Raw genomic sequence first — 24,470 nt, forward strand, 5'->3', positions numbered from 1 at the left:
AGCTCACTTCTTCTGATACTGCCTCCCCTGCCGCTCTCTCCTATGGGGGCCTCTTTCACCCACTCCACAAGACCAGACGAGCGTCCAGGAGGGGGAGTGGGCCTCCTCCTATCCCCTAACTGCACTTTTTGGGTCATACCCACTTTACCTTCCCTCTCCTTCTATTCCTTTGAAGTCCACTCCATTCGGCTCTTCTCCCCCATCCACCTCTGTGTCTCCGTCATCTACCGTCCCCCTGGCCCTACCTCTCTTTTTCTTGACAACTTCGCCGCCTGGCTACCCCACTATCTTTCCTCTGACCTACCCTCCATTATACTGGGTGACTTTAACATCCCTATTGACAACTGTTCTGACCCTGCCACCATCAAACTTCTCACTCTTTCCTCCTCTCTTGGCCTCTCTCAGTGGACCTCCTCCCCTACCCACTCTCTTGGTCACTCCCTCTGACTTCTCCAACTCTCCCTTCCCACTCTCCGACCACCATCTCCTCTCCTTCACTCTGTCCTCCTACCCTGCTCCCACCTCGCCTAAAGCCACCCTCACCAGGCGCAACCTTGACGCCATCGACCCCATCTCCTTCTCTTTCTCTCTTGAAACTCTCCTATCCCCCTTTTCCTCTCTGGCCTGCCCTGATCAGGCGTCCTCGCTCTACAACCAATCCCTCACTACTGCCCTGGACACCGTCGCACCGGCCTCTTCTATCCGCCGTCGTCGCCTTATTCCCCAACCCTCGCACTCCAAACTCACCCGCTCCCTCCAAAAGTGCTCTCGCACAGCCGATTGCCTCTGGAGGAAATCTCGTTCCCTGGCTGACTTCCTTCACTTCAAATTCATCCTCTCCTCTTTCTGCTCGGCCCTGTCCCTCGCTAAACAATTTTTCTTTAAGTCCCTCATCTCTTCTCAGTCCTCCAATCCCCGCCGCATCTTTGCCACTTTCAACTCCCTCCTCTCCTCCCCCTCTCCCACTGTCCCGCCTTCCCTCTCTGCTTCTGACTTCGCTTCCTTTTTCTCTTCCAAAAATGAAGCCATCAGGCGGAACATCTCCTCCCACCCCTCTCCCGCCACCCTCACCGCTTCACCTCCTGCCATTAACCAGCTGTGGTCCTCCTTCATCCCCACATCAGGTGAAGAAGTACGCTCCCTTATTCTTTCCTCTCCACCCTCTACCTGTCCTCTCGATCCCATCCCCTCCCACCTCCTTCGCTCTCTCTCTCCTACTGCTTGCTCTTACCTCGCACACCTCTTCAACCTATCACTCTCCTCTGGCGTTGTCCCATCCTCTTTCAAACACGCTCTCATCTCCCCTATCCTCAAGAAACCCAATCTTGATCCCACCTCTCTTGCTAACTACCGCCCTATCTCTCTTCTCCCATATGCCTCCAAATTACTTGAGCGGATTGTCTGCAGCCGCCTCACCAGACACCTCTCTGACCACTCCCTCCTTGACCCTCTCCAATCCGGCTACCGCCCCCTCCACTCCACCGAAACAGCCCTGGCTAAAGTTACTAATGATCTCCTATCAGCCAAATCCAAGGGTCACTACTCCATACTCATTCTCCTCGACCTCTCCGCTGCCTTCGACACCGTGGACCACCCCCTCCTGCTGCAAACTCTTCTCTCTCTTGGCCTCTCTGGCTCTGTCCATGCCTGGTTCACCTCATACCTTGCTAACCGCTCCTTCTCTGTATCCACGTCTGGTTCTTCCTCCACCCCCTCCCCTCTCCCTGTTGGAGTCCCTCAGGGCTCTGTTCTTGGCCCTTTACTGTTTTCGCTCTATACCTCCTCCCTTGGGGCTCTCATCTCCTCGTTCGGTCTTCAGTATCACCTATATGCTGATGATATTCAACTCTACATTTCTTCTCCTGATCTTTCCTCCTCCCTCCTCTCTCGTGTAACTGACTGCCTCTCAGCCATCTCCTCCTGGATGTCCTCACGCTTTCTTAAAATTAACATCTCCAAAACTGAACTCATTGTCTTTCCCCCACCCAGACTCCCTTCCCACCATGACCTCTCTATCGTTGTTAACAACTCCACTATCTCCTCTGTCACCCAACTCCGCTGCCTGGGAGTCACTCTTGACTCCTCTCTCTCTTTTGCCCCCCACATTCAATCCCTTGCCCAAGCCTGTCGCTTCCAACTCCGTAACACTGCCCGCATCCGTCCCTTCCTCTCTCGAGATGCCACCAAACTATCATCCATGCTCTTATCATCTCCCGCCTCGACTACTGCAACCTCTTTCTTACTGGCCTCCCCGGCATACTCAATGCGGCTGCGAGACTCATCTTCCTCTCACGCCGCTCCTCCTCTGCCTCCCCTCTGTCTTGCCTTACACTGGCTCCCCTTCCCCTACAGAATCCTTTTCAAACTCCTTACCACCACTTACAAGGCTCTCTCTCAGTCTACTGCCCCTTACATCTCTAACCTCCTCTCCATTCACACTCCTGCCCGCTCCCTGCGCTCGGACAATGATCGCCGCCTCTCCTCCACTCTGATCACCTCTTCCCACTCTAGAATCCAAGACTTCTCCCGCGCTGCCCCCCTTCACTGCAACGACCTCCCTCACTCCATCCGTCTCTCACCCAATCTGTGCTCCCTTCAAGCGGGCACTTAAAACTCACCTGTTCCTTAAGGCCTACCAACCATCCACTTAACCTCTCATCTCTTCTGTTTCTCCCCTGGCCCCTTTTTTTCTCTCCCCTTTGCTTTACTGGCTCCCTTCTGTGCCTGATTTGTTTACCCTCCCTTAGGATCTAAGCTCGTATGAACAGGGCCCCTCTTCCCTCCTGTCTCCAAACCTGTTCTTCCGCTCCGTCTCTACTGTATATGCCTGCCCGGAGTCCCTGAAGTACTGGTACTTTTTGTTTATTGTTCTGTACTGTTTTACCCTGTATAGTCCACTGTTCGTACCATGTACGGCGCTGCGGAAACCTTGTGGCGCCTTCAAATAAAAGATAATAATAAATAATAATAAATGTTTTTGATATTTCAATCAAGGGACTTTGACTCTACAATTAAGTACATTTTTGGAGGTTGGGGTGCTTCCAAACTGCACCTGTTAGCTAGATACAGGGGAGGAACCCTTTTTTTGGGCCAGTATTTATAAACATTCACTAGGAACCAGTGACATAATAGAGATAAGTCATAGTGAATTGTGCAGTAGGGGTGTCGCTGAATTCCGCAGTAATTATCGACCCTGTCCTGTAGTGGTTATAATGATGTCTAGTAATATGTCAGCAGAGGGAGTAATACCCAGTAATGTCAGCAGTAGGAGTGTATTAAAAGAATGTATCGGGTTCAAGATTATTATCCTGAAATGTTAGCACAGAGAAAGAATGATACACTCCCAAACTGTCTATAAGAAAATGATTTTGTAATAATCACTTAACTTCAATACGGTGTTAGACAAACACACAGTTTCTCTGATTCAGTGTATAGAGAGCCCGTGTTTAACAAGCAGCCCTCTGGTTGGATCATACATCCAGGGGCAAACGCAGGATTTGTAGAGGGGGGGGTTTCCACACCACGCAACCAGTGGGCGTGACCAGCATGCATGGGGGTGTGGCTATAATTTTAGACAGTGCTTGGCTGCTCTCCAACTATTCCTATCCCCATAATATACATGGGCAATGCTGCGCGCAATAATGTTAGGTGCACCCAGCTCTCCCTTTTCAAGCAGAACTGTGTGAAGCGGGGGCAGGGTCCAGCCATCTCAATTATACAGTGCCCCAGGCTTGGAGGGGGGTTTCCGGTCACTAGGAACCCCCCCTCGGTTTACCTATGACATCCTAACATACGTGTAATAGAGGGAGTCTGGCACAGCCTTCATAACCCACAGCGAGGCCTAAAGAAGGTCTGATGAATGCCATCCTCCTATAATCCTTTTCCTTACATTAAAGTGAATGCTGATGCAATATGGGCAGTAAGTGACAGTATAACAGCCAAGTCTGCTGTATTATATATAAGCAATTATATTCATATGTTTGTTCAGCAAAATTATAAAGTATACTTAAGAACATTCAAATACTTATAATATCTCTATTCTAAAATCAACATTATGTTGAATTAGGCATATAAGATTGAATCCAGGGGGAGGTGGGTGTGTGGGCGGGGCTTGGTTAATCGCGTCACATAGCTCCACCCCCTAAACAGACATAATCATGTTTGGCCTATTATAACAGGGGCGGGGCCAAAGTGACGCGTGAATCGCGTGACTAAGCCCCGCCCCCTCCATTTAACGTTCTTAAGTGGCCAGGATTCTGGAGGTTGCCCTGCTCTCCCGGGAGTCCGGGAGGACTCCCAGAAATTCCGGGAGAGTAGGCAACTATGGCATTAGTAAATAATTGTCTGTGTTGTATATTCAATAGCTGATTTTGCAGGTCATAGTTTGCTTCACAAGTTTTAAGAAAAGCAATGTAATATATTGTGATGTGCGAAAAACAGCACAAAACTGGTAATCTAGTCGCAAAGAAACACACAGAATGACAGACTCCATCTTGTTTGTTAATAAAAGAAAAATTAATGCTATCATTACTACAAGGAGTAACGTCCAGTGATATACCCGCCAGTACTCACAAGCTGTTGCTGTCTAGCTCCTCCCTCATTGGCGCTCCACTCAGCTGATCGCTCTTGATGAACGCACTTGCGCAAGGACTGGTGAGATCACCTGCGCACGCCAAGTTGCTACGTTGCGCTGTATATTTGATGTGAGGGGCGCCTTGCCAGCTTTAATTGGTCACTGGTACACCAGCTGTGCCAAATGACGTGACGGTACAACTACTGTAAATAGTTGTACCGTATAGGAACTCGCCCACTTCCCTTCTCCTCAATGCACCACTCCTGGAGCTCATCCTGACCTTTCTGATTTAGCGTAGAGCGTCGGAGAGAGAGAAATACAGAAATTCCTGGCCCAGCACAAGGCATCCCATAGAGGCCTGTGCTTACATCTCGGAGCACTGCCTGAGGTAATAATTACCACTGCTGTCGTATTAGAGATCCCTTGAGCTGGGCCGCAGAGGGGGGAGGCAGAGAGGCCCACCGGTTGGGCATTGGGACTAATTAGTACTAAGGTTTATTGTATTGTCGTAATGCACATTCAGATTTTTACATAAAATGACATTACTTACATTTCAGTCCTTGTCACAAAACCTCAAAGGAATCCCACTTTAACTCGTCTCTCCTCTGTATCATTTTCTTAGCGTGAAAAACAGCATTATCGTCGTCGGAAGAAGAAGAAGAAACAGGGGGGGGGAATTAAAATGAATAGCAATTTACAGTCTCCTATTCCCTGTAAGCCCCAGAGGACAACTCCGTGCAATCATTTGTAACTGTCGCTGGAAGCACACTAGAGGTTTGATAACAACTTGTGGGTGGCTTGATGTAATGCAAAGCTGTAGTTTTTCATTATTTCTCCGTGTTTATTATTGCACAACCGCACATCCTAAGGAAATAATTTTAGTTGGAGCCATTATAAACGTGTAATGGTATTCACCAGCCGAATTACTAAATATGTTCTCACAAACTCCACGTTAATGACTACATTGCTCACTGTCAGAGAAGACTCTCCTCCAGGACTTTTCTCTCGCAGCATCGGGAGTACACCGCCGGTTCCGACCGGTGACATCACCTCTCTTTATTTCTCTTAATTGGCGAGTCTTTTCTTCCTGTACCTGCAGTGTGTACCTACCAGCTCGTTCCTTTCACCTTAGAGGCCATCTTATATGGTGCTGTGAGGTGAAACTTATAAATATTCCTACTCCTGTGCATTTTGAAGCTGGCAGAGCAGCCGTCTTGGGTGATTTTGCATAAGAATGTATAACCTTGAGATGTAGCGCTAGAAACATTTATACAGAACAATGGGGGAGTCTGTTGCTTAGTGATGTACCCAACTGCATACTAAAATGCACATTTTCTGCAGTCAACTTAAATATATAATAGGAGAAAACCCCTATCTTCAGCAAAAATGGGAGTTTTCACCAGATTTAGAGATTGCTCCTATTTATCGAAGTCCCCTGGCCGGCGAAGACTATCAAGGCTACAAAAATCATGTCACCGTAAAGAGCGTGTTTTAAGAACGGCGTACATTGAACAATAGAAGTGTATTGGCACTCACAATGCCAATACTTTTAAATGCAACTACTTAATATTCTGTTTCACTAAAACTGAAGCCGGCTGACTGGAATATACTGAGGCGCTAGAAAAGATTGGTGGGTGGTTCCGAGAGGAGTCTACAGAACTAAGTGAGCAAAATAAACCTTCTGGAATTTAATATTTGAATAGGTTTTCGCAGTGGAGCAGACTGTTTTGCAGAGGTGCGATGTTCCGATCATACAATCTTCAAGTTCTGTACCGTATATATAACCTCACATTTCTCAGAATGTATAGTCTATTAATAGAGCTAGAGGGATGATGGTGGGAACTCATTCTGCTGTGTGGTAAGAATGGGAACACTTACAGCTGATTTATTAGCATTTTAACATCACTTTTATTACATGTTAGAAGCCAGATCGTTTTTTTCTATTTTCCCTATATATTCTCAAGTTGTCATTGAGAATTTACGGTTTGCTAGAAGTCCTGTGATTAGGATGGTTATCACATAGCATATGATGTAGTGTGTAAGGGGGCTGTGGAATGCCCCATCTTATCAACATGCACCTTCATAGCACAATCCACTCTTCCCTTTCACTCCTTCCTGACATTATTTGACCACTAAGGAGCTTCATGACTGAGTGGCTTTGGCTCAGTGATGGCTATCAGATGACATATGAACTGAGTAAGGAGGCTTTGGAATGCCCCTTTTATCAACATGCACCTTCATAGCACAATCCACCCTTCCCTTTCACTCCTTCCTGCCATTATTTGACCACTTCATGACTGAGTGGCTTTGGCTCATTGATCACTTTACACTCTCTTTGGGATTGAGCAGAAACCACATGATTAGAGCTGAGACGCTCTTTTTTTTTTTTTTCTGCGGTGGCAGCCATTTGCATCTCCCACACAGAGCGAATTTGCAAAGAGCACATTGACTTATAGTAGACAACCCTGGAAAAGTGACAACTTCATGTTACAAAAATTGCTGTTTTAAAAAAAAAAATATAGCAGCTTTAAGGCCAAATCTCTAACTGTTTCATTCAACTCTTGCACATTATGTATTGCCTTTTTTCCATGTAAAATTGTGGTCTATTTTGCCTATATATAACTTGAACTCCTGTTTACAGATTAGATTAAATAAAGCTAACAGAATCAATTAAGGACAGGTATAAACCTACTTAAAAACATTTCTCAATATTAATGGATCATTGAAGATGACCTAAAGACCTAACATTTGATATGAAAAAGAATATTGTGAGTGTGAAAAATGTGTGTTTTTGAAGTTAATTTCTTTACAATTAGATGGGTACCCACAAATGCCCAGTATACCACAGACTTGGCGAGATCGGAGCCACCAATAGCTGTACAAAAAATAGCAATCGCCAATGGTGGCTTTAATATTCCTGGCTGACAATGCTTCCGTCTTAAGCTGGCTACATACTTATGCAATCATACTTCAGATGCAGTGTCTCCAACAATTGAAATTCCCGATAAACATACCTATTCGCTTGACATTGTTCCGTTGTTGCTCGTGATTTTGGGGAAGTTTATCAAACCAAATCAACAGATGTGATGTGTTTTGGTAAGATAAAACGTGATTGTGGGAGTGTACATAACCTCGCAATATGTGACTAAACGGTTGTGAATTATGTGATCTATACAATGATTCCCACCTCTTAGATTGTAAGCTCATGTGGGCAGCGTCCACTTTACTTTCTATTTCATGTCGTCGTATTTTATTTACTGGCATCCTGCCCTCCTCAGTGTACAGTGCTGTGTAATATGTTAGTGCTTTTTAAATAAAGGGTACGAATACTCATGAGGCTTGTAGTGTGTATGTGACAGGAATACATATAATGACACTTCACTGTAAAGTATTGTTCTGAAGTCTGGAACATATATAAATGTTGCTTTACCTGTGGTACAAATGCCATTATTGTTTATATATTTATCTTGTGACTGTTGTGAAGTGTTCTGTCATACTTGTATCTTAGTTTTGTACAAGGGATTTAATTGTTTTTGCGCGGTCCTTACTGTCATCCTTAAAAGAACAACTGTTTGGAACGATTTTCGCTTCCCCTGTTTTGAAAAGAGCTGAAATTTGTGAAATTCTAACGGTTTCTGTATCGTTTCTCTTCCAGGTCTACCCAGAATTACAGATAACCAATGTGGTGGAAGCCAACCAACCCGTCACCATCCAGAACTGGTGCAAGCGTGGGCGCAAGCAATGCAAGAGTCACACTCACATTGTGGTTCCATACCGGTGTTTAGGTGAGTAGTTAAGGCACACTCACTGCTTAATATTCTGCTGTTGCAGGTTAGGATTTTGTGTTTGAGAACTTACTGCAACGAGGGCCATTTAGGAAAACTGGTGCATAGGTAGCTGTGCCATCCACACCCACCAACCAAACCAATATTTGCCTTCATGTTGTACAAGACAAAGGACAGAATCAGAGTGATGCTTAGACGTTTACCTGTACACCACTTGTAAAAGTGAGAATTTGGGTTGAACTTTTACAGTCATATGACATATGATGAGTGAGCAAGGAGGCTTCTGCCTTCCACTATTGCCTCTGCTTTAACGTAACCACTAAGGAGCTACGTGACTGACTGGCTCTGACTCAGTGATGAATCCAATTCAGAGAGACACTTTTTTCTCTGCAGTGACAGCCAGGCCATTCACCCACACATAAGTCTAACGAACAGAGAAGTCGACAAATTGTTGTCCCACCAGACTGTAGAAATGAGCATCTATTTTTATGGCGCTGTTGTTTGTTGTCCGATGTATCCCTGCTGCTCTCTACTGATCAGAGGGAGCATAGAAAAACTCAGTATTGTTTATTTTATGTTTATATAGCACATTAGGCAGGTCCTTTTTAATTATGCTAAGTAAAATGTTCCCCTTAGCTATACACAGTGGGGGCATCCATTTGTAGGAGGAACCAATATTTCTGGAAAATGCAGCCTATTAATTCATTGGGAACTAGTAAAAGTACCGAGGCCTAAGGAACGTTCACTAGTTAAATATCGGATCAGTTCACCCAATGTCAGCCTCCACTGTGCTTATACAACATCATCATCATCGCCATTTATTTATATAGCGCCACTAATTCCGCAGCGCTGTACAGAGAACTCACTCACATCAGTCCCTGTCCCATTGGGGCTTACAGTCTAAATTCCCTAACACACACAGATAGACACACAGACTATGGTCAGTTTTGTGCCAGGAGGTCTTATAAAGGTCTGGTTGGTTAATGTTAATTTTCTTATATATTGTATCGGATGGTGATGGAGAGAGGAAGAGGAGTGCTGTAATAGCGTGAAAATATGTCTGACTTTTTACATATTCAGAAAATAAACTTTTGATGGGTCTGTGAAGAGAGGTCCTACTGGGGCAGCGCGCAGACATTAAATTCTCACGAACGGACGTGTGTTTTATGTAGGTTTTAAAAAGCCCTATGCAGAATATTGCTGGCAGCATGAAATGCCTTTCTTTTATTATATGTCACATTGATTTATCACCGCTGTCCCCGTTTTATGACACCATAGAAAATATCCTAATATAATGTGTGATTTATGCTGTGAGATTATTAAGATTCATATATACCATTATTGTCCCAGTGTTCCGGCTGGGTGGCTGTAATTATTTTTATGCGTAATAAAACCCCTTTTTTGTTCTAAAAATAATGATTATAATAAAGTAAAATAATGAGTTTTTAGTTACTTTTAGTTTTTTTTTATTATTATTTTTATTGGGTTTTTTTTTGTTTTTTTTAAAAAATGGCAGGACTTTCTTTTCTATAACGTAAAGAAGGCGCCTGGGGCAGCCACTAAAACTCTCTGACCACAGAATATGGGGGACATTGCTTTTTATTTTGTTCTGTGTGTTTCAACTTCCAGCAATTGTACACAAACTTTTGCCTCGATCTATACTAGCCATATTGGTATCCAAACATTCCGACGATTGTATATGCATTGTGTGTCATGGTTCTAAGAACATTATTAAAATGCCTATAAACAAAATAAAAAAGTAAAAATAAAGCCAATTAGATCCAGATTCATGCCAAATCCCACTGTAAGTACTGGGTCTATATTTTCCACTAGCCACCAATAAAGGGGGCATGTATCGTCTATTAGCCACTTGTGAATGTAGGGCTGTATTTTCAGTTTGGATCCAGTTGATGGGTCCACTTTATTGTCTACAAGCAACATGACACTGTGCTGTGTATTCTTTGGATATGCAAAACACTTAACAAATATGCAATGGCAGAATTTATTTTTAAAACGTATTTTCTGAGATAATTTGGGACGTAACACAGGACAGTTCACCATGCTGTACATCAAAATATTATTGTTAATTTGTTTTTTAAGTGGAAGAGTTTAGTAATAGTCATGTAATATTGCAGTGTAGTATCCCAGGGTGACCAATCAGCAATTGACTTTTTATCACTCTGTGCAATGGTATGTTTGGGTTACTGTGGTTATAAATAAACCCCCCTCTCTGAAGTGAGTACCTATAAAACTTTGTATTTTATTAGCTATTGAAATGCCCCTGCTCTCATCCATGTTTATTTAATTTTGGAATGTATAATGTATGTAAAGCAAATATCTCAGTCTGTAGCAGAAATGTGTGGTAAAAGAAAGTAATTGGGAGATCTGGGGGTAAATTTATCAAGCTGCGTGTTTGAAAAAGTGGAGATGTTGCCTATAGCAACCAATCAGATTCTAGTTATCATTTATTCAGTACATTCTTCAAAATGACAGCTGGAATTTGATTGGTTGTTATAGGCAACATCTCCACTTTTTCAAACCCGCGGCTTGATAAATTTGAGATGAGTTGATGTAATTCTCTGGATACTCCAGCTTGAATTTTGGGATCTAAGGAATAGTATTGAGGCTAAAGGTCCGTGATTGGTTTAGCGTTTCGTAAATTAGGTTAGTGAGCTTTGGGATAGCTGTTTGGAACATGTTTTTTGTTAATAGCAGAGTGGGTTTGATATATCCCGAAAAGAGCTGAGCCAGTTTGATCATAGTAAATTCTCTCACCGAGCTTTAATGAGAATTGTTTGTACCAGTGAACGCAGTTAATGATTTTGTGGATGGGGCCTTGTTGGTCTTCCTTCTGGTAAGGTCTTGTTGCCATAGCAGACAATGGCATGTGATGGTTTGTTTGTGAACGTCGGAGGAGTGTAAGAGGCTGACTATAGGCCGCCGGAGGCCTATAGACAAGTGTTTTTGTTCTTTTGTCTAAATATCACATGTGGATGCAAACAAATGTCAAAGCCCAGCATCTCCATTACATCATTATTCTCCTCGTGTGCAGTACAGGTAACCACTAGGCCTGGAGCTCAGAGGAAATTCTGCGCTGTCCAGGGCAAGATCATTTGCCTATGGATTTATACCGGTGACAACTGGCTTTGCAGCATTGATGGCATGGAAAGGTGTGCTGGAAGGGAGGTTAGTGTGTGCCCACTGTATATACACAGTGGAGGCAGCCATTTTGTGAGCTGAACCAACATTCACCATCATCATCATCACCATTTATTTATATAGCGCCACTAATTCCTTACAGTCTAAATTCCCTAACACACACACACACACACACACACACACACACACACACACACACAAGGGTCATTTTGATAGCAGCCAATTAACCTAACAGTATGTTTTTGGAGTGTGGGAGGGAACCAGAGCACCCAGAGAAAACCCACGCAAACACGGGGAGAACATACAAACTCCACACAGATAAGGCCATGGTCGGGAATTGAACTCATGACCCCAGTGCTGTGAGGCAGAAGTGCTAACCACTGAGCCACCGTGCTGCCCAATATTCAGAATAATGCAGCTTATATATTCGTTAGGAACAAATAACATCATTGAGGGCATCATCATCATCAACATTTATTTATATAGCGCCAGCAGATTCCGTAGCGCTTTACAATTGGGGCATAGGGCACAATTCTGCATTCCTATGTCTGTTAGTTTAATGCGTGGGTGATGTCAATAGTGTTGGCTGCTTACTCTTGAATATTATCTCAGAAAATGGCTGCCTCCACTGTGTGTAGTGCATTAGTTGTGCTGGAATCACACAGGACATTATGAATTTGGTGTTTATATACAGTGGGCACTATATGTGTTTGTCAGATTGTGAGATCCATGCAGTGGGTTTGGCTTGAAATGACAGAAACTGCACTAAAAAAATAATGCAGTCTGGTCTTTGATTCCTTCCTGAGCCATATTAATGAGCAGGTATGGTCTAATAACTATGCTGGCCGCTCCTTATAATGTTCTGCGGGCGAGTCCAAAGGTGGTTTTGTATTCTACTCTGACGATCATCATGCTGTGTGTAACACATCGGGCTGCCATTAGAATTTTTTTGTTCAGCAGTAAACATTTGTGTAGGGTTTGATTATTCTTTGATAAATTCCTCCACTGGATGTTTCTGACTAACAAAATCACGTTAAGCCCTTTTGTGCCGGATAGGAAAAGCAAAGCCGAAACGGATCCGTCTGCAGGTGAATGTTCTGTGCCAGCAGAGGCCTACGTCATGCTCTAAATCCCCAGCGGGTGAGGTAATAACTCAGTCTTGCCGTGTGAATGATATCCCCCACAGGGCCCTTCTCCTTTTGGAGAGACTTGAATATTTTTACTTTCCCAGGTAGCATTTCCTAAATATCTCCCTATAGCTACTTATTCTGGTGAAGACGCAAGATGGGGAAAAATAAAACAAAGGATTCTGGATGCTTCGCTACAAACAGTCATTAAGGAGAGGAAAGCAAAAAAAGAATTAAATGTTCCCCTGGACAAACCATGTTACAATGCAAGGGGTGCAAATGAGTTTATTATTTTGCACGTAAGTTAAATACTGTCTATTTTTTCATGTAGCACACAAATACATGATAGCTTTATTTTTATACTGAAATTTAAAGTTGATCTAGGACATGCCCTTCCCCAATTATAAATCTGTCCTCACATTTTAAATGTACCTCTCCCTCCAATGCAACATGGTTTTGCCCAGGTGCAAAGTTACTCCTTTTTTTTGCTTTGCTCTCCTTATTGACTCAGGCCCCTTGTCTTTTATCTTTTTGTACTCTAAAATAATGCTGGTGTACAGGTACGCTTAGTATACTGGCCAGTCTGTTTTATTCAGTTTTTATTTCACATCTTTATCAATAAAGTTTGATTGTAGGGGGGGGGAATTCATTTGGCCACGTTCCTGCCGAAAAGTAATGCGGTCTCCATTCTATTACCATTTAATATGGCAATTCTAACCCGGATTTCTGCTCACCACGAGCAGAAATAAAACATACTACCATATTAACACGTTAAATATTACTATTCTAACGGTAATAATGTGCACTATTACCGTAGTAATGGTTATAGTCCGCAGGCCGCATTACTTTCGGCAGTATTGAATTGAATCCCCCCTAGAAACTCTCTTTAAATTATATAGTATAAATTATTTGGCTTTTGTGCATTTCTTCCCTTTAAATGTCCTCGTTACTGCAATTTTATTTATAATTCCGAAGAGCGTTTATCGTATGTTGGTTATGTCGGAGTTCTGGCTGTGTTTTATTGTTTACCTAATTGGGTTTGTTTTGTCATATGTACCGTGTATCCTGCAGGCAATGAGTGATACAATGAGTAATATTACTTGGCTCCCGGACAATGGGAAACGTCTTTCTTCTACATAGAATAATGCTGTTAAGTCTGGATACGAACCAGAATCTTACCCTCTCTACTGCCAGATGGATAATCACTGCTCAATGTGACCTCTGTCTGGAGAAAGACGGCGTCTGTGTGGTTTGTATTTTTGGTTAACAGTAGAAATACCTACCGGCAGTGTACTGTGTTTATAAGAAAAACAAATTACTGGGGGTTTTTTTTTGCTTTTCAATTTATCTTTATTGGAGAAATAGAAAACAGGACAAAAATTAAATAAGGAAAATAATGCTGGTATAATCATAATAATGACAAAAAGTAATACTAAAATAGTCAAACTAGATAAAAATATGTTTTAAAACTATTTGCGAATGTAAAAATGCTGTATTTCAATAGCAAAGCATATTTTCATTCATTATCTTCTGCAGTCGTCATCCTGAGCTCCAGTGAATCTTCTCTCCGGTCAGGGTTACTTTCAGCGATAGCATTGCAGTCACCAGCGGTGATCCATTGATAGGGCGAAATGTATGATCTTGTCGGAGATGGGGCTATTCTCTGTTTAATAAATAGGGGCCTGATTCATTAAGGAACTTAAGAAGTTTCTTATTTCAGTCTCCTGGACAAAACCTTGTTACAATGCAAGGGGTGAAAATTAGTATTCTGTTTTTCACATAAGTTAAATACTGACTGTTTTTTCAGGTTAATTGGCTGCTAACAAATTGACCCTAGTCTGTGTGTGTGTTAGGGAATTTAGACTGTAAGCTCCAATGAGGCAATGACTGATGTGAATGAGTTCTCTGTACAGCGCTGCGGAATTAGTGGTGCTATATAAATGGTGATGATGATGAATAAGATAGTGTTCAGTGACCAGGGATGTAAAATGTATATATATTTTGTTTTATTTTACACTTTATTCCCTATTTAATACATTTAAATCCTAAATACTGGGCACACATGTCCTTTGTTCAAGAGAGGATTTTGGAGGTATTTTGTATTGCCATGTCTCACTGTTCCTCGGTGGCTGTGTTGCTCGTGTCTCTGTTTGCTTTTGTGACTGCTTATTTAGCTCAGCGTGTATGTGTAACTGGATTAGTTATGCTAAGAATTGTTTGTGAAGATGGGAGAGAGAACAAAGCTTTGTGTGACAGACAGAGCCTTTGTAACCATGTATCCTTGTCATAGCGCTGAGTGTGTTCAAGAAGAATCCAAGGGAAGCTGTGCATGATGGGATCTAGAACAGAAATAGGTGACCCCGTGGGTCTGCAGCTGCTGGGGAGCTAGAAGTCCCAGCATGCACTACAACCCAAATGCTGGAATGATCTCCTTTATGTACTCTGATGCAGCTATAGTGGTTGGATGACTGGTATCTCCTCAACTACTGGACAGGCCCTGATCTGGAACAGTCATCTTTTTTTGCATATCGAGGTTAACCTCTAGATTATTGCACGTCTGTGTAGTCATCCCCCTCAAAGGCCCTGTAAGAGGGAAGGGTCTTTAGGCCCCCCCTTTGCTGCAAAGTAAGGGTGGGTCCATTTTTCCCTGGTTTCAGCCATAGCTTTCCTGAGGGGCTGGAGTCTTCAGAGTCACTCTGTCATGACTGAGGAAGGAAGCAACCCAAGGTATTACCATGTGCAAAGTACCTTTAGTGTTGGTTGTTTACCATTCACTATTCCTGCTTGGGCACCCCAGGCTCGGTCACCACTGCTCGGGCACTTTGCAGTTCGAGGTTCCAACAGCAGCCTCTTGCATACCTCCCAACATGCCAATTTTTATTGGAATTGGGGCTGGGACTGTGACTGTGCTGGGGGCATGCCCATCCCAGCTGTGGCGTCTGTGGAATGCTAGATACCCATAACCCCGTTCCATTGGAAACACCCTTACACTGGCACCCGCAGATGTATGTGTAATCTGCTGTACAGCAGAGCAGAGAACATACCACCCAACATTCCCACTAGTTGGGGGGCACATCCTGGTTTCCAGGAAGGTGGAACAGCCCTCCAGAATCGTCTCTGTCCCGCTTAAATAGAGACAGTTGGGTGGCATACTCTTGGCCCTAATCTAGAACATCCTCTCTCTTCCATAATACACACAATTAGCTATCAGAATGCTAGAATCATTTTTCAGTTTTGTAAGTTTGTGCTGCCTTTAACTAGTTTAGACTTAATTAGTCAAGATGGGCTCTTTCTTTTTCTCCTGTTTTTTTTCCGCCCTCGTTCATTGTCCACGTGATGTTTATCGATTATGCTTTTTGATCGTTCTATACACTCTACTTCCAGGAAAAATCATTTCCATTTGACTTGCAATGTGTCTGTAATGATTTGAGAGCTTTATTGCCAGGAGGAAGCAGAAGAAGTGTTTTGTGTTTAACTGTTCGAGTTCTGTATAGTTCATGCTGATACCACAGATCTGTGTCACTTAATATGTTTTTAATAGAATGGCTGACAGAGCAGTGGGCAAACACAATGAGGGAAAAAATAGAAGATTAAAATCCATTTGTGACCGGATGGACCGCCTATGCCGCCCTGTCTGTTGTTGCTGGGAACCGGCTGGGCTTACTTTGCCATCGTTACCTTTGAAATGCTCCCTCTAACCACAGTAGAAAGGGCTTACAAATACTGCTAACACTGGACTCCTTACCGACATCCAGACCCTGGTTTCTTCTGGGTAACTGTTACTGCTAGTGTACCCCGTTACTGGTGTACCTGGCTGGTACCCCTGACCTCCTCATATGGATCAGGGTTGCTGTGGATGGAAGACCCCCTGGCCTATCACACTGGCCAGAGCTCCTGGGTAGCGGGCAGAGCAGTAGTACTGGAAAGCTGAGTTCAAACCTCAGAAACAGCAGGGAATGGATTAGAGTTGGGTCCTATCTGTAGGTTACAGGGATAGAGAAGTTTCCAAGCAGGTCTTTGAAGCAAGTGGTGTTTATTTGCTCACCCTGGTTGAAGCTACCAGTTAGTAGGTTCGATGAAACAAGAAGAACAATTTTCAATACAAAACAGTTTTAATACCATTTTGGACGCAGCCTCACAGAATAAGCCAGCCCCCTGAGGTCTGAGCTATTTTTAGAATTGTGATGCAGTTTGTTAACCCAAACATGGATTTACATGCAAAGCAAGCAATATTTACACTTAACTGTAATATCTAAAACTTGCTGTGATCTCCTACATCTTGTTTTAGACACAGGAAATCTAACACCAAGTCTAATTAAACCTCCCTTAGCCTTCAGGTGCTGGACCCTCACATATCAGAAGGTCTAATTAACATGAGATTAACATTGGTCCTTTCTTCAGACCATTGCAGAATACACATTCCCAAAGAAAAGTTACAAAACCCCAAACAAGTCATTTCCCTACCAAAATACACAAAAGACTTCCTCAACAAAGGCTTATTGCATCCGGTATATACCTCAGAAATAATGCATTTCCTCTAGCAAAGTTAAAACAAAAAAACAAATTTCTTCCCCTGGTCTCAGAAGTAAAGATATTTACTTTACCAAAATACACACAATATCAAAATTAAGTACATTTGTAATTATATAAATAAGCGCCCTGCGCTATTTCCTTTAAATAAATTTGTACCATAAGTTATTTATAAGTGATCCAGTCGAACCGTTCATCCACGTTTTCTTCTTTTAGTGGCCTATTTAAGAAGCCCTTTTTGTGATGATAAAAAAAAAAATCCTACACATTACTGCTATTTAAGGGTCACCTATAAGTAATATTATATCTAACGCCCCTCGCCCAGATAATAAATAGTGTCAACAACAATAGTGTCCCTTTCAAGGCCTTAAGAAATGATAATTTATTGTGCTTTTTTTTTTATTTATACGGAAACAGTAAAGTTTTACTTTTTCACCAAAGTGGCTTACAGGTTTATTTTTGAGGAATAAATAACGACCACTGAAAATATGTTATGGGATATTTGTCACATGATAATAAATGTATGAAATTGTATGAGCTGGTGAGGACTGGATGATTGTTAATTATGTTCTTACTATATGATAATTAGAACAGATGAGCTTATTTCACCACCCGGTCTGTAGGGGGAAGGAGGAATGGAGGGATGTTCTTCCTGCACAATTTATCTGGGTTTCTTTCTCATAGTCAGTAACCCACTGTTACTGACCCCTCCTACTGGTGTCTCCTTGCCACCAGACACCCGTCGACTGCGAATGCCAACTGCGCTGCCACCACTGGACTCCTTAATGTCACCTAGAACCGCTTACTTCTGAGGTAGCTGGTATAACTGCTATAGCGCGTCTTTGCTGTGGGCTGGCTGGTACCTTCTGACCGCTTACTACACATCAGGACTGCTGGGTAGCGGGCACAGCGTTGACACAGACGATGGGATCAACAGAGGACAGCCGGGGAACGGATTAGAGTGTAAGCTCTTGTCTGTTGGTCACACAATACAGCAGGCAATAAGCATCAGGCAGAATCTTTGAGCAGTGATGTTTTATTTCTGAAGGGTCCTTACAAGGACATTTACACATCAGTTAAAGGTACTAGTGATCTTCCAGAAGTTTAGATGCTATACTACATTTGAAAGACAAAATACAGCTCTCATATACTGTTTCTGACACACATGTTGGCAAAATTACATGAAGAAGCAGCAATCGGCAGCTTCTTACATGTGAACGTAGTAACTGGATAATATGGATGTTGACCCGGATGATTTGTAAATGCAGTGGCATGAGGATCTCATCTGGCTGGGTATATGGTCATTATCCGCTCTGCTCGAGCCAGGCCAAACGAGTAGACAGATATCACCAGAGGAAGTCTAGCTGCTGTGCAAGGCTCTTGTAGAGAGACTATGGAGCCGTAAACACAGATTCCCAATCCGTAAATCATACAAAATAAAAATGCAGTTGACTTTTTTAATTCATAATATTGAATATAAGGCTCTATGGGGCAGATTGAAGAACAATGCGGGCTGTACACTATTACCGTTACTACGGTAATAGTGCATTGTTCTAAAGAGCAACATGGGGTATTGAATTTGCACAAATATTATTTTTTTTATTTTAAATTTCCTCTACGAATCTCCTACTTATGTTGATATCTATTATTATATCTTACTATCTCTCGCCTCCCCTAATTAGCATAGAAAATACTCCTTTCTGTATATCTTGTGACATATAGTGTTAATGGGGAGAAATCTGTCTCGCTTGCATTTGTTTTCACACTTTATCTCCTAAGTTTTCGCGTCCTCCCTGTAACCTTTCACACCAGCAGTAACATGTAATGATGTCTGAGACATCTCTGCTGTCGCACCTTTCTACGGCTGCACTTGAGAAGAGGAAATGTGACCCCTCCGCTCTCCCCCAGGAGCCATTAAGCTATGTATTGATTGGCATTCTGCTTTCCTTAAAGCAAGTTCTGCGGTTAATTTGACTGACAGCTCAGGATCTACATCTGTACATCTTAATGTTTCCACCCCAGTGTGCTGACATTTATCCCTTCACAGCTCCTGTGAAAGTAAAATGATGAAAGTGACGTTTGTTATGATGGCTTTTGCCAACTTAAGGACAGGGTCCGTTCAGGGCTCAGTTGCCTAAGGTGCAGTTTTTGGCACTTTGTTAAAACAACATTTTTCACAACGCACAGATTTCCTCAGTATTGTTGCTGCAGTTTATGTCGCTTAATGTTAGATTTGAGATGTCTACCAGAGCGTTGTGGTGTTGGTGCCGTGCTTTGCGTTGCCTCACAGCTCTGGCCATGGGAACTATTGTAACCGGGGCCCTATCTGTGTGGGGTTGTATGTTTTGGGCTTCCTCCGACAGTCCCCAACAGAATCCCATGCTTGGTAAGTTGCTTTGGATAAAATTGACCCTACAGTGTGTGTGTAATACTTGCCTACTTCCTGTTTCAGTGCGAAACGCGTCATTACCATGCCGCACAATAAGGAATTTTTTCCCTGTCTGGTAATAATGGGAGGAAATGCAACTGGTCTGTAGACAATTGGGAGGCTTGTTTAAGACCCCTTTTGTGCTCTCCCTCAAATGTCTGTCTGTGCGTCGGTGGGGGGGGGGGGGGAGGGTGTAGGTGGGAGAGCCCTTCCCCATTTCCCTTTGTATGAGACTATTCTCAGCACTGAAAGGGTAAAAGATTATTCTCTGTTGCTGTAATTTACTGTTAAGTGGACCTTTCGTGGAATACTCTTGGTTATGGAAGGCCTTCAACCACAAGTATTTTGATATTCCCTCTGTGAGTTTGATCTTGCTACATTTATCAGAGAAAAAGGAAAGTTCTGTGTTGTTGTTTTTTTTTTTAGATCATTGAATTACATGAACTAAAAATATATCCAGCTCGAGACTAAAGTGTTTGACCAGTAACGTCAGGGTCTCCTTATTCTCATCTATTTTGGGTGACTGGAATAAGGTACATTTTTAACTTGTAAGCAGTAGTGACTTATTCATGATTTAGATTAAAAAAAATTTTTTTTAAAAGGGGTGCAAATTAGTATTCTGTTTTGCACATAAGTTAAATACTGACTGTTTTTTCATGTAGCACACAAATATCAACTTTAGGTTTCAGTGTACAATTAAGCTATCAAGTATTGTGTGATACATGAAAAAACAGTCAGTATTTAAGTTATGTGCAAAACAGAAAACTAATTTGCACCCCTTGCATTGTAACATGGTTTTGTCCAGGAGACTGAAATAAGAAGTTTCTTAAGTTAAGATCCTTAATGAATCAGGCACCTAGTCCTTGATTTCTCAGTTATTTTTGTATGTAATTACAAAGTTTTAGTTGTATATTACAATTAGAGTAGTTATGTTAACAATTAAGGTGAACATATTTTTTCCTGGTTGAAATCTAATTAATTAAAAATTGATTGTTGGTGGAATCCATGAATTGCACAGTGGGCAAAAGGCGGCGAGCTGAGCCGTAATCTGCGGTCTCCAGAATGGCAGGGAGGGAGGGCTTGGGGGGAGGTCCAGAATGTCATGGGGGAGGTCCAGATAGTCAAGGGGGGGGACTTGGGGGAAGGCCCAGAATGCCGTGGGGTGGTCCAGAATGTCATGGGGTGGGATGTCCAGAATGTCTTGGGGAAGGTGGATTGGGGGGAGGTCAAGAATGTCATGGGGGGAGGTCAGAATGACATGTGGGCTGATGTGTGGGGGGCCTAAGGGGAGGTCGTGGGGGTGGTACATGTGGGGTGGTCTGAGAGGCCTGTGGGGAAGAGGTTATGTGGAGGCATTCTGGAATAAGTGCTTTGCGGTGCCAAGGTCATTTTGGGACACATGTGGCCCTTGCAATCGCTGCCCTAAGGAATGTTGTTTAATCAGGGCAAAAAAAGAAGAAACACAACGTTTCAGGCCTTGGCCTCTTTCTCAGCCATGCTCCCAAAATCTATTGGTTTTCCTATTTTTCTCCTGAATAAATGAAGCTCCTTTGGGAGTGCAGGTTGTGAATCCATTGCTGTTACTAGGAGGAGGTTCAGCTTCTGATCCAAGGTTGTATTTTATATTAGGTGGTTCTTATATCCAGATTGGGATTGGCCATTGACAGGGGATGTACTGGAGGCCCACAAGGGTATGTGTTCCTGCCTGAGACTTTATTTACTTTCTTTCCTTTATTGGTTGGGTTATTTTGCGTCTCTGACCATTTTACATAGAAAATTGAGCTGATGTGAGTTTACCTGAAGTTTCCCTCAGGAACTTCATTTATCTCAGGAGGGAAGTAACTGCCATTGTATTCTGCTGTCTGACAGGACCAGCAAGGATTAATGAATGTTCTGTGTGACTACAGGATGCGGCGGGTCTTAGGGCATCTGTGGCTGTATGCCGAGAGGCACCAATTACTGTGGCTGTTTGTCACCTGTAAAAATAAATACATCTCTGACCAGTTTTTGTTATGTTCCTTGAGAAATCCGTTACTATGGCTACTTCGCTGGTCATTTTTATGTTCTATCTGCCACCAAAGAATGCTAGAAATATTTCTTTAGAATGTTTTTGCATTGTTACATAACTGGCTTGTGTGGTTCTGTGTTCATGTTTCTGATGTAGCTTTTTAATATAATTCTAGAATCAGAGAATATTTATCATTCACATCAGTCCCTGCCCCATTGGAGCTTACAGTCTAAATTCCCTAACACACAGACTAGGGTTAACCTGGTTAGCAGCCAATTAACTTGCCAGTATGTGTTTGGACTGTGGGAGTAAACTGGAGGAAACCTGCGTAAACAGGGGAGAACATACAAACGTCACACAGATAAGGCTCTAGTCGGGAATAGAACTCCTGACTCCAGCTGTGAGTGCCAACCCAAGTTTTTCCACAGGGCACATCCTGGCATTTTCGCCCGCTACCTCTGCTAACAGAAGAGGATGATAACATCATAGTCTTCCTGTTGACTGTTTTTATTACACATTTAGGGATCTACAGTATTTAACATTGGTGCTCAGTGGGCAGCAGTAAGAATCATTGTGTATCGCTGCGTACAACATGTACCGACGCTTAAATTTATTAAGCCAGGGCTCATTGGTGGCAAATTTTGGTCACATCGCAGTCCCCATTCGAAAATCTCTGATTTCTCCTGCTTTAACCCCTTGATAAATTAAAAGAACAGCTGCGATGGCCATACTTTTGTAGACTTGCATCACATTTCCCTGTCAACATGTTGTTATGTTCTTCCTCTACTGAGCCACTCTGTCAGTCTCTACATTGGTTGCCTGTTTTTTTTACAGAATCCAATATAAAATTCTTCTGCTAACATACAAGGCCATCAACAAAATTGCACAGACATAAATCTCCTCACTTGTCTCAAAATATCTCCCTACAAGCCGTGCGTGGAGCTGGAAAGAGTTTGTAACCCTCATTTCCCTTTGGAGGACTTACATTGGGTGTCCAAACACTGGAGACCCTCTGGAACGACCATACTTTTTTCGGGTTGCACCCACTTTGAGGAATTCCCTCCCTCGCACAATAAGACTTTCCTCTAGTCTTCAAACCTTCAAGCGTTCACTGAAAACCCACCTCTTCAGACAAGCTTATGATATTCCTCAACCACCCTCTTAATCTCCCTAGATTACCCTATTACCACCCTCTACACAGCTAACACAAGACAACAACCCTCTGACCAACATTGCTGCGTGACTGATCACACAGCACACTCAATACTTTATACCTTTGCATTCTAGCTGGTCCATTGTGCAATATGATGTAGCACGTGCCCTTGTGTTTCAAACTCCCATTGTCCTATAGATTGTAAGCTTGTGAGCCGGGTCCTCTTATCTCTCTGTATGTATTACCCAGTATTGTTTTATTAATGCCTGTTCCCAATTGTAAATCGCTATGGAATTTGCTGCTGCTATATAAATAAATGATGATGTTACTCAATTAAAGTCCTTTATTTTCTTCACTGTGAGTCTATCTATACATAAACTGACGCTGTCACTTCCCAGTAAATTGTTAGGCTACAGTCTTATGAACATTGATTCTCTGCACAAAATGGCCACCATACCTGTGGTTAGACGACAAGTGCACCTGAAGTAACCGGACACATGCCAAGCAGAGCTTTCACTCTACGGACACAGAGGGGGGAGAGCCAGGAATTTATTTGCCACTAGCTGCAGTTTGCAAGCTATATTATAGGTGTGTGTATGATCGTGGAGGTATCGTTAGAGGGTAAACAACAATCTATTCCATCATGCCGCTCTTCTAACAAATATAATGTTCCATCTGTATGTATGTGTGTGCATATGTATATAATTTACCCCGTATGAAAATGTAAAGATGTTAGAAGTCTCTATGATAGCACAATGCTGCAGTCCAGATGGTTTTTTATTCGGCAGGGAACTGTGAGGTGATTTATACATTCCTTTTATCTCACATTAGGAATGCATTATTCCTTATGATACGTACATTTTTGTGATCAACAAAAAAAAGTTAGTGTTTTATTAGTATTTTACAAAGTTAAGTTTAGGTTGATTTTTTTTTTTTTTTTAATTATGCATTTTCTTTTTGTCAATGAGTGAAATTAAAGATCTCAGAACATATGACGTGTAAACTGTGTGGGTCTTTTTTTCTGCTGTCATTTATGAACTGGATTTGGGGCTGGTTATTATACTTGATAGGGCATTATGTATTGCGGTCACCCTTATCTCTGACTGCAGTGTCTAAAACGAAGCAAGCGAGCAATGAAATAGAGAAACTGTAGGTAATATTTAAACACGCTGTATTTACGGCTGTGAATAAAATTGCTGTCTTTGATGATCTCTAACATGGATGAGGTATGTGTTGAAAAGCACATCAATAGTATAAATATTGTTATCTCTCTGATATCACTAGTCACCAAATGGATGGAGAAATATCAATTTTTATAGAAATATTCCCAACACAAATTTATTACATTCCAGGGAACTGTCTGTTGTCTTAGGCGTTTGTGGCACCATTTGTAAACTTGGTTATACAAGCCAGGGTTAGGTCAGACAATCTGCTTGGTAAAATTGCCTTGCTTGGTCAGAGTCCATAATATTCAATGTAAATCTGTTCTCGTCAGATCAATGAGACAAGATGAAAATTTGATTGGTCGATGAGTTCATTTATGGCGTCACCAGACCTGGTTGCGTGGACCAATCAGTGAACAACAAGATAGGTTTCAGCGTATGTGACCAAATCTGCCCCCTTCTGGTCATTGTGTGACTGGGCCAGACAACAGGATCTATATATGGGAACCTTAACGCAAGGATAGAGCATGCTAGTCACCATACA

General features: G+C 42.5%; 1 protein-coding gene and 1 long non-coding RNA gene across 2 annotated transcripts in view; one reads left to right on the top strand and one right to left on the bottom strand.

Annotated features, from left to right (window-relative positions):
• The window catches only part of LOC142139481 (uncharacterized), a 928,167-nt gene that overhangs the window by 583,901 nt on the left and 319,796 nt on the right, over positions 1-24,470 (bottom strand). The gene's annotated exons all lie outside the window — the stretch shown is intronic.
• Positions 1-24,470, top strand: part of APP (amyloid beta precursor protein) — a 183,888-nt gene that overhangs the window by 85,695 nt on the left and 73,723 nt on the right. Inside the window, exon 3 of the mRNA XM_075198369.1 lies at positions 8,229-8,358. Within this exon, the coding sequence (XP_075054470.1) occupies positions 8,229-8,358 (130 nt within the window). The remainder of the gene's footprint in view (positions 1-8,228; positions 8,359-24,470) is intronic.

The sequence above is a fragment of the Mixophyes fleayi genome, chromosome 2 (assembly GCF_038048845.1).
Source record: "Mixophyes fleayi isolate aMixFle1 chromosome 2, aMixFle1.hap1, whole genome shotgun sequence".
Lineage (NCBI taxonomy): Eukaryota > Metazoa > Chordata > Amphibia > Anura > Limnodynastidae > Mixophyes > Mixophyes fleayi.